Source organism: Mustelus asterias, chromosome 19 (genome assembly GCF_964213995.1).
Source record: "Mustelus asterias chromosome 19, sMusAst1.hap1.1, whole genome shotgun sequence".
Lineage (NCBI taxonomy): Eukaryota > Metazoa > Chordata > Chondrichthyes > Carcharhiniformes > Triakidae > Mustelus > Mustelus asterias.
Genome location: NC_135819.1, coordinates 36,415,003 through 36,427,604, shown reverse-complemented (window position 1 = coordinate 36,427,604; position 12,602 = coordinate 36,415,003). Strand labels below are relative to the sequence as shown.

General features: G+C 45.1%; 1 protein-coding gene across 4 annotated transcripts in view; it reads left to right on the top strand.

Annotated features, from left to right (window-relative positions):
* Positions 1-12,602, top strand: part of LOC144507885 (phosphatidylinositol 3-kinase C2 domain-containing subunit gamma-like) — a 256,669-nt gene that overhangs the window by 146,289 nt on the left and 97,778 nt on the right. For all 4 annotated transcript variants that reach the window (XR_013500157.1, XM_078235332.1, XM_078235331.1 and 1 more), the window contains exon 19: positions 7,764-7,944. Coding sequence is in view for 3 of the 4 variants with exons in the window: in XM_078235332.1 (XP_078091458.1) it covers positions 7,764-7,944 (181 nt within the window). In the remaining variant the exon portion in view is untranslated. The remainder of the gene's footprint in view (positions 1-7,763; positions 7,945-12,602) is intronic.

Genomic DNA, 12,602 nt, shown 5'->3' with positions numbered 1-12,602 from the left:
CGATTAATATGAAATGACCGAGATTGGTTCAAATCTGATTGGTGCCAATTGGATTTCCCTGCAAATTCATCAAAATCAATTGTAGGGAGGCAGTGGTCTAGTGGTGTTATCGCTGGACTATTAATCCAGAAACTCCACTAATGATCTGGGGACCCGGGTTTGAATCCCACCACGGCAGATGGTGGAATTTGAATTCAGTAAAAAAAAATCTGGAATTAGGAATCTGCTGATGAAACCATTGTCAATTGTCGGAAAAACCCATCTGATTCACAAATGTCCTTTAAGGAAGAAAATCTGCCGTCGGTACCTGGTCTGGCCTACATGTGACTCCAGAGCCACAGCAATGTGGTTGACTCTCAACTGCCCTCTGAAATGGCCCAGCAAGCCACTCAATTCAAGGGCAACTTAGGATGGGCAATAAATGCTGGCCTGGTCAGTGACGCCCATGTCCCACAAATGAATAATGAAACGTTGTGAAGCCTATTCTATATTCCAGCAAAAAATGTTCTTTATAGTGTTCCCTCCAATGGGGACTGTGCTAGAGTTAGCCCAGCGTACACACTAGCATGGTTAGCACTGCTGCTTCACAGCTCCAGAGACCTGGGTTCGATTCCCGGCTTGGGTCACTGTCTGTGTGGAGTTTGCACATTCTCCTCGTGTCTGCGTGGGTTTCCTCCGGGTGCTCCGGTTTCCTCCCACAGTCCAAAGATGTGCGGGTTAGGTTGATTGGCTATGCTAAAAATTGCCCTTAGTGTCCTGAGATGCGTAGGTTAGAGGGATTAGTGGGTAAATATGTAGGGATATGGGGGTAGGGCCTGGGTGGGATTGTGGTCGGTGCAGACTCGATGGGCCGAATGGCCTCTTTCTGTACTGTAGGGTTTCTATGATTTCTATGATGAAACCTGGTAGAACTGCAACAGACACGGAAAAGGCACTTTTCTTCTGCCTGCTCCAATCTTTCATTGTTTTCCAGCTGTTTAATGCTCTATTACCTCATGAATTGCCATCCAGACCTGTTTGTAGTCAGCAGGACTGTGACAGGCAGGTTTGGGATGTTGTTGGAAACTAGCACAGATTTAAAAAGCTCCCCCTCTCCAAACCAGGCCCAGGTAGTTGAGACTAAGCTTCACAGCTGAGCAGCCAAGCAGCCAGTGATAAAGGGACATTGAGGTACAGCTTCATTCGGCAGTCTAAATGTGGTGCTGACTGGTGGCTGCAACTGGAAGATTGATGTTTTATACTTAGAACATTCAGTACTAACTGCTCCATTGGCTTTCAACAGATCCCCAAACAGTGCAACTATCTTTTATTTAGTGTTTATATGCTGGATAAGAGCCCAGATGCTGTTAATCAGCTTGTTTATATTCTGCAGCAGCTGGAGTAGTATGGAAATAGCCACACATGCGCAATTTTGCTGTGCCCCGTTGATGTAAGTTACAGTTTGGAGTTCTGGCTGTTAGAATCTTTCCTGATGGCAACCCCGTCCCCTCTTTAAGCCTCTGTGAGAAACCAACACAGTTACTTCTCACACTTGCATAACAAAGGGAGATTCAGCGAATATTGTTGGAAGATGTGATACTGAGGTGGCACAGTGGTTAACACTGCTGCCTCACAGCGCCAGGGACCCGGGTTCCATTCTCAGCCTCTGGTGACTGTGGGGAGTTTGCATGTTCTCCCCATGTCTGCATTTGTTTCCTCCGGGTGCCCCTGAGTGTCCAAAGACGTGCGGGTTAGCTGGATTGGCCATGCTAAATTGCCCCTTGGTGTCCAAAGATGCACAGGTTAGGTGGATTAACCATGGTAAATACACAGTGTTCTGGGGATAAGGTGGTGGGGTGGGGGGCCTGGGTAAGATGCTCTTTCAGTGAGCCAGTGCAGACTCAATGGGCCGAAAGGCCTCCTTCTGCACTGTAGGGGTTCTACGGTTCTAAGAATTTAAGATCTAAACAGTTAGCTAATCATTCCTAACTTAGGAACGAGTAGGAGGATATACTTGAAGATGGGTTGCCTCAAAGGAAGACACATGGTCAAGCTTAGGGGGAGGGAACAAACTACTTTATGGGAGCTCCAGATAAAATTACAGAACCATCTGACACAGAGATGATGGGCCGAATTGCCTCACTTTGTGGTGTCATTACTCAATCATCCTGCACTGATCATCCTTTACAGGCCATGTGTGAGCTTCTTAGTATTAGAACACCCGCTTTTACACCTAGCGTTATGGGGACAGTGCAGGAAAATGATGTTAAAATAGAAAATCAACCATAAGTGAACTCAACGAGCTGAATGGCCTACCTCTAGTTCTCATGTTCCTTGTGCACTGAGATTTGAGGTTGTCTGAAGCAAACATATTAGCCGAAAGGTAGAAATGTCACCAGTCACAACGTGTTAAATCTTGTTTTCTCCCACTGTTGGTTGCACATAGACATGGGTACAACCACATAGGACGAGGAGATACTTTCTGAGTCACAATCGCACATGTGTTTATTTAAGAAGCAAAAAATACTGAGGCTGCCAGAAAAACTCCGCATCCATAAGGAGAGAAAGCAGAGTTTACGTTTCGAGTCCGTTTGTTCTGAAGAAGAGCCAAAGGGACTCGAGACGTTAGCGTTGCTTTCTCTCCTAACGGACGCTGCCAGGCCTGCTGAGCTTTTCCAGCATCCTCTGTTCTTGTGTCTATTTAATGTTTGTCCCCCAAAAAATATTTGGAGATAACAAGCAAGGCACTAAAGTACAGTTGGCCTGACAGCATCATCTGTGGAGAAAGAATAGAGCCAGCGTTTCGAGTCAGCTCTGATGAAGGGTCATCCAGACTCGAAACATTGGCTCTATTCTCTCTCCACAGATGCTGTCAAACCTGCTGAGATTTTCCAGCATTTTCTGTTTTTGTTTCAGATTCCAGCATCCGTTGGAATTTTGCCTTTATACTAAAATACAGTACTCTTTTAAACTTTTCATTCTCCCGCCGATTCTGGGATCCACCTAGTTGTTATCTTTACCTGTTAATGCCAAGTTTCTTCAAGACTAGATGCAGTTGTTTCATCGGATTAAGAGGAATAAATCCTAGTGTGATTAATTGAACATTTCCATCACAGCAATTACCGAATTGCCTGGATTTGAAAATTAACTAGGGAATGGAGATAGAATGGCACCTAAGTTTTATTTGATTTTAATAATTGCATTGTGCTTAGTTGCATTTAGGATTTGATTTGATTTTTTTACCATCATATATACTGGGATACAGTGAAAAGTATTGTTTCTTGCACGCTATACAGACAAAGCATACCATTCATATAGTTGTAAGGGAGAAGGAAAGGAGAGGATGTGGAATGTAGTGTTACAGTCATAGCTAAGGTGTAGAGAAAGATCAACTTAATGCAAAGGTAGGTCCATTCAAAGGTCTCGTGGCAGCAGGGAAGAAGCTGTTCTTGAATCAGTTAGTACATGACCTCAAACTTTTGTATCTTTTTCCCGATGGAAGAAGGTAGAAGACAGTGTGTCCGGGATGTGTGGGGTCCTTGATTTAGACCACAGGATTATTGTGATGTGTGACTGTAGGTGAGATATAATAACAATTCACCTTCAAAGTAGTGGAATGTTGCAGGAGCATAATCGTACAAAAAGTGACACAAGATGTTAAAAGCTTGGTCAAAGATTTTAAGGTGTGTCTGGACAGGCACAAGGGAGATCGAGGATGGAGTTCCAGAATTCAAGGCCAATCGAGTAATGGCTACTTGATGGCAGGGAAAAGGAAGTGGCGATGCATCAGAGGCTGGAATTAGATGAATGCAAATTCTTCGGAGAGCGTTGAAGGCGATAACAGAGATAAGACCATAAGATATAGGAACAGAATTGGGCCATTCGGCCCAACGTGTCTGCTCTGCCATTCAACCATGGCTGATATGATTCTCATCCCCATTCTGGAGAGGGGTTGGTTCATGGAGAGGATTTGAACATGAGGACGAGAATTTTAAAATCAAGGTGTTTGTGATCAGGTGCTTGTATCGCTCAGTGAACACCCGGATGAGGAGTTAGCTGGACTTGTTACTCAGCTACAAACTTTAATGGTGGGAATTGATTTAATTCCTTGGTGGATGAATCCTTATTAACTGCAGGAAGACCCTGAACCATCCATGCTGAAGCAGTCAATATCCACGCACTATGATGAAGAGTTGCATTAAGACACTAGTGGTCATGTGTGACTGGGAGCAAAACATTTCTTCCTCCAGCATCTTGCTCTGAAAGTCCTGCTTTCGTACATCTTTAATGCAGTGATTGTTGTTTCTTGCTTGAGGCAACAGACCCTTTAATAAGTGAAGTGTCGCCTGGAAAATGTACTCGGGAGATAATGGTATGTCAGAGCTAAGCATGCTTGTGTCTCCTAAAGGAGGTGTTAGCCCACATATATCAGCGAGGCCTATGGCTTAATTAAACTCAGGGACACAGGTAGTTCACATAAACACCTCTGCTCCAATCAGTAGCAGTCAATGCCACCCTCAGTCAAAAAGCTGCAAAGATGTTTATGCCCCAATGTCAAAGGTCTCATCAATGCTGATCCAACATAGGGAGTCCAGGAAGGGGACAGATGGTGACCGTTGTTGTGTGAAATTATTTATGGTGTGAGAGATTTGGAAATGGAGTGAATCGGAACCAAATGAAACGTGCAATTGCTTTCTGCCAAAAGCTCCTGGAAAATAAGGCCAAGGTTTTCTGCTGCTGCAACCATTGGCCCAAAAGTTTCCGTCCATTCACTTTATACAGAGGGAGAATTGTCCTCAGGAAGCTCGGGGGCCAGGAACCCAGTCTGGTAAAGCTAACAGGCAAGTACCCAAGGTAATCAAAAAGACTAATAGATCATTCAGCCTGTCGAGCCGGCCTCTGCCATTTAGTTAGATTTAGTCAAGGGGAGGCAATGGTCTAGTGGCATTATCACTAGATTATTAACCCAGAAACTCAGCTAATGTTCTGGGGATCCGGATTCGAATCCCACCACGGCAGATGGTGGAATTTCAATTCAATAAAACTGAAGTATCTGGAATTAGGAATCTACTGATGACCGTGAAACCATTGTCATTTGTCGGAAAAACCCCATCTGGTTCACTAATGTCCTTTAGGGAAGGAAATCTGCCGTTCTTCAACGGTCTGGCCTACATGTGACACCAGAGCCACAGCAATGTGGTTGACTCTCAACTGCCCAACAAAGGCAACTAGCGATGGGCAATAAATGCTGGCCAGCCAGCGATGCCCATGTCCCATGAATAAATAAAAAAATGATCATAGCTGATCACCTCCCTCAGCGCCACTTTCCTACACTCCCTCCATATCCCTTGATGTTATTAGTGGCCAGAAATCTATTGATTTCTGTCTTGAATAGACTCAATGATTGCGTTTCCACAGTCCTCTGGGGTAGAGAATTTCAAAGATTCACCACCCTGTGAGTGAAGAAATTCCTCCTCACCTCAGTCTTCAGTAGCCTGTCCTTTATGATGAGCTCATGTTCCTTGGTTTTAGATACACCAGCCAGAGGAAACATAAGATATTTCCCCACCCTGTCATATCATGTAAGAATTTTGTAAGTTTCGATAAGATCACCCCTCATTCTTCGAAACTCTTGAGAAAACAGACCCGGTCTCCTCGATCTCTCCTCATAAAAGAATCACACCATCGCAGCGATTAATCTAGACCCTCCGCTGCACCCCTCTATGGTAAATCTATCTCTCCTTGGATAAGGGAACCAACATTGTACACAATATGGAATTAGTCTTTATCTTAAAGAGGGCTGGAATAATCACACCTGGAATACTGTGTCCAATTTTTGACACCTCCGAGATGATAGCCACAATTCTCCAGCCTCACACATTCTGCTACCACTGCTAGTGAGAATTGAGAATTTGGCACTCAGCCAGATCTGCCAGACCGGAGAATTTCAGCCACTGTATTGACATTGGAGTGTGTATACTGCTTCACCAGAATTATACCTGATCTTGCAGTATTATATTGAGGATAACTTGAGTGTCTTGTATTAACTTTGAAGAAGTTTCAGGCATGACCTGACTGGGTGTGAAAAAGAATCAGTAGGACACGCAGAGTGAAAAGATTTACTCCAACAGAACAAGCCAGAAAAAGGGGGCGTGGTTTTTTAAATGAAAGCTAGGCGATTTGGAAGGGAATTCAGGAAGCAATTTCTCACGTAAAGGATAATAGAAATCTGGAATTTTCTCCCCAAAATGCAGTGGATCCTGGGTCACTTGGAGAGTTTGAGACGGAGGTGGATTTTTATTAAGTGAGTGTGTCGAGGGGGTCTGAAGTCCAAAGATGTGCGGGTTAGGTTGATTGGCCAGGTTAAAAATTGCCCCTTAGAGTCCTGGGATGTGTAGGTTAGAGGGATTAGCGGGTAAATATGTGGGGGTAGGGCCTGGGTGGGATTGTGGTCGGTGCAGACTCGATGGGCCGAATGGCCTCCTTCTGCACTGTAGGGTTTCCATGATTCTATAATTGGGAGGCAGGTAAATAGAGGACAAATCAGCACCCAGGTGGCCTAATTGAATGTAGGCTCAGGAGGCCCAATGCCCTACTTTGCTTTCCGAGTTTTTCCAGCTTCTAAATGCTGCCAACTGCTCTGTTATGTGTTTTAGACTCTCCCCCCAACCCACACCCCCCACAAAGTAGAAGTGATCCAATATCATATGCCACAGAATAGGTCCATTTCCGTGCCTTTGTGAAGCTGTTTTATGAATATTTTCAATGTTAGACTGAATGGATAAGCAGTTCAGAAAGTATTGGTGTTGTTCATAAATTTTCAGCATAGGTTATAGGGGAGCAGGGGGGTGGGGTAAGTATTTTTGATAAGATAACACTGCCCATCTTCAAATTAAGAAGTCGCACAACACCAGGTTAATGTCCATCATTGATGAAGGGGCAGCGCTCCGAAAGCTTGTGATTCCAAATAAACCTGTTGGACTTTAACCTGCTGTTGTGAGATTTCTACTGAGCCTACCCCAGTCAAACGCCGGCATCTCCACTTCACATCTACAAATTGTTCTGGCCTAATTTTAGCAGCCTTTGGGGACAATTTTCTGGATTACCTTGCAGAGAAAAAATAATGGCACCGGAGCATGGCGACTTTTTGCGAGCTGTCCCCAACATAACCTCTAGTTCTATCTTTTCATAGAATCATAGAATCCCTACAGTGCAGAAGGAGGCCATTTGGCCCATCGAGTCTGCACTGACCACAATCCCCATAACCCTACTTATTTACCCTACTAACCCCCACCTGACACTAAGGGCCAATTTAGCATGGCCAATCCACCTAACCCGCACATCTTTAACTCTCATTCTAAGCTCTTAAAACTTAACTCTAACTCCTTTAACCTTTCTAATAATCTGATCTTTCTCTACACCCTATCTGTGACTGTCACGCTATATTCTGCATCCTCTCTTCATACTTTTCAGATAAAGCTCGGCACAACATCGTGGGCCGAAGGGCCTGTTCTGTGCTGTACTGTTCTATGTTCTCTCCTTTCCTTCTCCCCTATGTACTCTTCGAACAGTATGTTTTGTCTGTATAGTGCGGAAGAAACAATACTTCTCACTATACCCCAGTACACGTGACAATAATAAATCAAATCAAATCAAATAGAACATTATTGGAATCTTGTGCTATTGAGGGAAATAGTCGACTGTTCGGTGTTCGTGACTTTTGATGTAATTCTGTTCATTATGTGCAGGCTCGAGTGCGAACTGTTCTTTGTGTTCCTCTGCAGGTTATTGAAGGATGGCTTGGCGGACTCTCGATTTAAGGGGAGGTATGGCCAGCTGTTGGCAGCTGTGCTTTGCTGTTCGGGGCAAGCCATGCGAGAAGAATTTGACAAAGAGACCAAGCTCATCGACAGGTTGGCTGAGATAGCGGAGAAGGTCGGGGCAGCTGACCAATCAAAGCGCTCGGTGAGTACAAGCAAGAGCTGTCCAATGGCATCTTTGGTAAACATTCACTCTTTGTTTTATTAAGTCTAGTTACTTACCCATGACCTTGGGCTGAGGTCAGGATGAAAGGTAAAGAATTCTCAATATAAATGGAGTAATTTTCTTGTATTTTTAATATAAAAACCACAAGGTTCATCATTTTTATTCATTGCAATCAGACTTTTGCCCTCCAACCTCCTCCAGGGGTGAACCTGCTTGGATATGGGCACCAGCTGTTCCCAGTAACTTGGCCAACTAGCCACATGTGTGTCCCCTTTTGGCACCTTTATTTAGTTCGATATATCTGGATATATGGTTCAGAAAACGTTAATGTCATTAATAAATCTTTGGCATAAATGATAGGAAATGTGAGGTGGGGGCTGGATTTAGGTGGCTGGACTTGCGGATAGCGATGAGCATTGTCGGGCAATACAGCAGGATATAGATAGGCTGGAAAATTGGGCGGAGAGGTGGCAGATGGAATTTAATCCGGATAAATGTGAAGTGATGCATTTTGGAAGAAATAATGTAGGGAGGAGTTATACAATAAATGGCAGAGTCATCAAGAGTATAGAAACACAGAGGGACCTAGGTGTGCAAGTCCACAAATCCTTGAGGGTGGCAACACAGGTGGAGAAGGTGGTGAAGAAGGCATATGGTATGCGTGCCTTTATGGGACGGGGTATAGAGTATAAAAGCTGGAGTCTGATGATGCAGCTGTATAGAACACTGGTTAGGCCACATTTGGAGCACTGCGTCCAGTTCTGGTTGCCGCACTACCAGAAGGACGTGGAGGCGTTAGAGAGAGTGCAGAGAAGGTTTACCAGGATGTTGCCTGGTATGGAGGGTCTTAGGTATGAGGAGAGATTGCGTAAACTGGGGTTGTTCTCCCTGGAAAGACGGAGAATGAGGGGAGATCTAGTAGAGGTATACAAGATTATGAAGAGGATAGATAGGGTGAACGGTGGGAAGCTTTTTCCCAGATCAGAAGTGACGATCACGAGGGGTCACGGGCTCAAGGTGAGAGGGGCGAAGTATAACTCAGATATCAGAGGGATGTTTTTTACACAGAGGGTGGTGGGGGCCTGGAATGCGCTGCCAAGTAGGGTGGTGGAGGCAGACACACTGACATCGTTTAAGACTTACCTGGATAGTCACATGAGCAGCCTGGGAATGGAGGGATACAAACGATTAGCCTAGTTGGACCAAGGAGCGGCACAGACTTGGAGGGCCGAAGGGCCTGTTTCCTGTGCTTGTACTGTTCTTTGTTTGTTCTTTAAGTGTTACAGATGGGGGTGGGGGGCGGGGGGGGGGGTTTAACTTAAAACAATTTAATTTTCTCCTCTCACCACCCATCAATAAAGAGAAAGGTGTTTTTGGATTTTTGATTTCCTTCTTTATAAGTGGTGGCATATATTCTCCAACCCTTCAGTTTTGGAGTGATCCAATCCTGTATTAATAACCCCATTACAAACTCCAGATAGGGTAACATCAGAGGGTTAGGTTATTTTACACTCCCACTCATGGGAATGGGGATTTGTCGCATAGCCCCCGATATATTACGGTAGCACAGTGGTTAGCACTGCTGCTTCTCAGCTCCAGGGACCTGGGTTCGATTCCCGGCTTGGGTCACTGTCTGTGTGGAGTTTGCACATTCTCCTCATGTCTGCGTGGGTTTCCTCCGGGTGCTCCGGTTTCCTCCCACAGTCCAAAGATGTGCGGGTTAGGTTGATTGGCCATGCTAAAATTGCCCCTTAGTGTCCCGGGATGCGTGGGTTAGAGGGATTAGTGGGTAAAAGATGTAGGGATATGGGGGTAGGGCCTGGGTAGGATTGTGGTTGGTGCAGACTCGATGGGCCGAATGGCCTCTTTCTGTGCTGTAGGGTTTCTAAGATATTCACACAATAAAAGCGGGGTAAGGAAAAGAAAGAGGTTCAGACAAATAAGAATTATTGTTCCACGTGGGTTCAGAGTCCAGAATAAAAAGTCTGGGGTGTTCCTTCAGAGAGATTAGCTGGCTGCGGCTGATGTGGGGTTGATCCATTTTTCCAATAGCACTGACTTCCATGATGGGAGAAGTATGTAGAGATGGACCCATCTCGCAGTAAGCACCGGTGCAGAAGCTGAGATGTTCCAGTAGAAACAGTGTAGATAAGATTCAAGCAATTTAAAACCTCAGCTGCTCTGGTTTCTTGCTGCTCAATTGATGGACGATGTCAGTCTCTAGCTCCGCAAGGGAATATTACAGGTTCTGGCAGCTCGAATCATAGAATCACACAGCGCAAAAGAGACCCTTCAGCCCATCGAGTCTGCACCGACACATTAGAAACACCTGAACTCCCACCTAATTCCATCATGGGGCGGCACGGTGGCACAGTGGTTAGCGCTGTTGCCTCACAGCGCCAGGGGACCCGGGTTAGATTCCTGAACTTGGGTCACTGTCTATGTGGAGTTTGCACCTTCTCCCCGTCTCTGTGTGGGTTTCCTCCGGTGCTCCGGTTCCCTCCCACAGTCTGAAAGATGCGCTGGTTAGGTGCATTGACCCAAACAGGCGCCAGAATGTGGCGACGAAGGGAATTTCACAGTAAAATCATTGCAGTGTTAATGTAAGCCTACATGTGACGAATAAATAAACTTTTTCTGCCAGCCCATAGCCCTGAATGTGCCAAGTGCTCATCCAGATACTTTTTAAAGGATGTGAGGCAACCCGCCTCTACCACCCTCCCAGGCAGCGCATTCCAGACCATCACTGCCCTCTGGGTAAAAATGTTTTTCCTCACATCGCCCTCAACCTCTTGCCCCTCATCATGAATCTATGTGCCCTCATGACTGACTCTACAACTAAGGGAACACTGCTCCTTGAGAGGTGCCATGTGATGTAACTCCCACTTCTTCCACTTGGTTTGGATAAAGGATTTATATTCCTGGTCTAGATTTCTGAGATGGTTAATGTTGCAACCATCAATAAGTTTCAGGAACCTTTTGTTCTCACTGATGTTTGGTTCCTGTTGGTCGAAGCTCTGCTTTAGAAATGTAAAGGCTGGAATCTTATCACCGTTCACACTGGCGGGATTTTCCCATCCCGCTGCACTGAACAGAGATTTGGCTGTCCGCCAAATTCTCTGACCTTGCTATAGCGGGAGCGTGGAGTGTTGTGTGTTGTAATCCACAGAACATAAGAACTAGGAGCAGGAGTAGGCCATCTGGCCCCTCGAGCCTGCTCCGCCATTCAATAAGATCATGGCTGATCTTTTTGTGGACTCAGCTCCACTTACCCGCCCGCTCACCATTACCCTTAATTCCTTTACTGTTCAAAAATTTATCTATCCTTGCCTTAAAAACATTCAATGAGATAGTCTCAACTGCTTCACTGGGCAGGGAATTCCACAGATTCACAACCCTTTGTGTGAAGAAGTTCCTCCTCAACTCAATCCTAAATCTGCTTCCCCTTATTTTGAGGCTATGCCCCTAGTTCTAGTTTCACCTGCCAGTGGAAACAACTTCCCTGCTTCTATCTTATCTATTCCCTTCAAAATCTTATATGTTTCTATAAGATCTACTCTCATTCTTCCGAATTCCAATGAGTATAGCCCCAATCTACTCAGTCTGTCTTCATAAGCCAACCCTCTCAACTCTGGAATCAACCTAGTGAATCTCCTCTGCACCCCCTCCAGTGCCAGTATATCCTTTCTCAAGTAAGGAGACCAAAACTGTACACAGTACTCCAGGTGTAGCCTCACCAGCGCCTTATACAGCTGCAATATAACCTCGCTGTTTTTACATTCCATTCCTTTAGCAATAAAGGACAAATTTCCATTTGCCTTTTTAGTTACCTGCTGCACCTGCAAACCAACTCCTTGTGATTCCTGCACAAGGACACCCAGGTCCCTCTGCACAGCAGCATGCTGCAATTTTTTACCATTTAAATAATAGTCCATTTTGCTGTTATTCCTACCAAAATGGATGACCTCAATTTACCAACATTGTACTCCATCTGCCAGACCCTCGCCCACTCACTTAGATTGTCTATATCCCTTTGCAGACTTTCAGCGTCCTCTGCACACTTTGCTCTGCCACCCATCTTAGTGTCATCTGCAAATTTTGACACACTACACTTGGTCCCCAACTCCAAATCATCTATGTAAATCGTAAACAATTGCGGTCCCAACACTGATCCCTGAGGGACAACTCTAGTCACTGATCGCCAACCAGAAAAACACCCATTTTCCCCCACTTTTTGCTTTCTGTTAGTTAACCAATCCAATATCCATGCTAATACATTACCCGTAACACCGTGCACCTTTATCTTATGCAGCAGTCTTTGGGGCGGCACCTTGTCAAATGCCTTCTGGAAATCCAGATACACTACATCCACAGGTTCCCCATTGTCCATTGCGCACATAATGTTCTCAAAGAATTCCACCAAATTAGTCAAACATGACCTTTCCTTCATGAACCCATGCTGCGTCTTACCAATGGGACAATTTATATCCAGATGTCTCGCTATTTCTTCCTTGACGATAGATTCAAGCATTTTCCCTACTACAGAAGTTAACTAACCGGCCTATAGTTACCAGCCTTTTGTCTACCTCCTTTTTTAAACAGTGGCATCACATTTGCTGTTTTCCAATCTGCGGGAA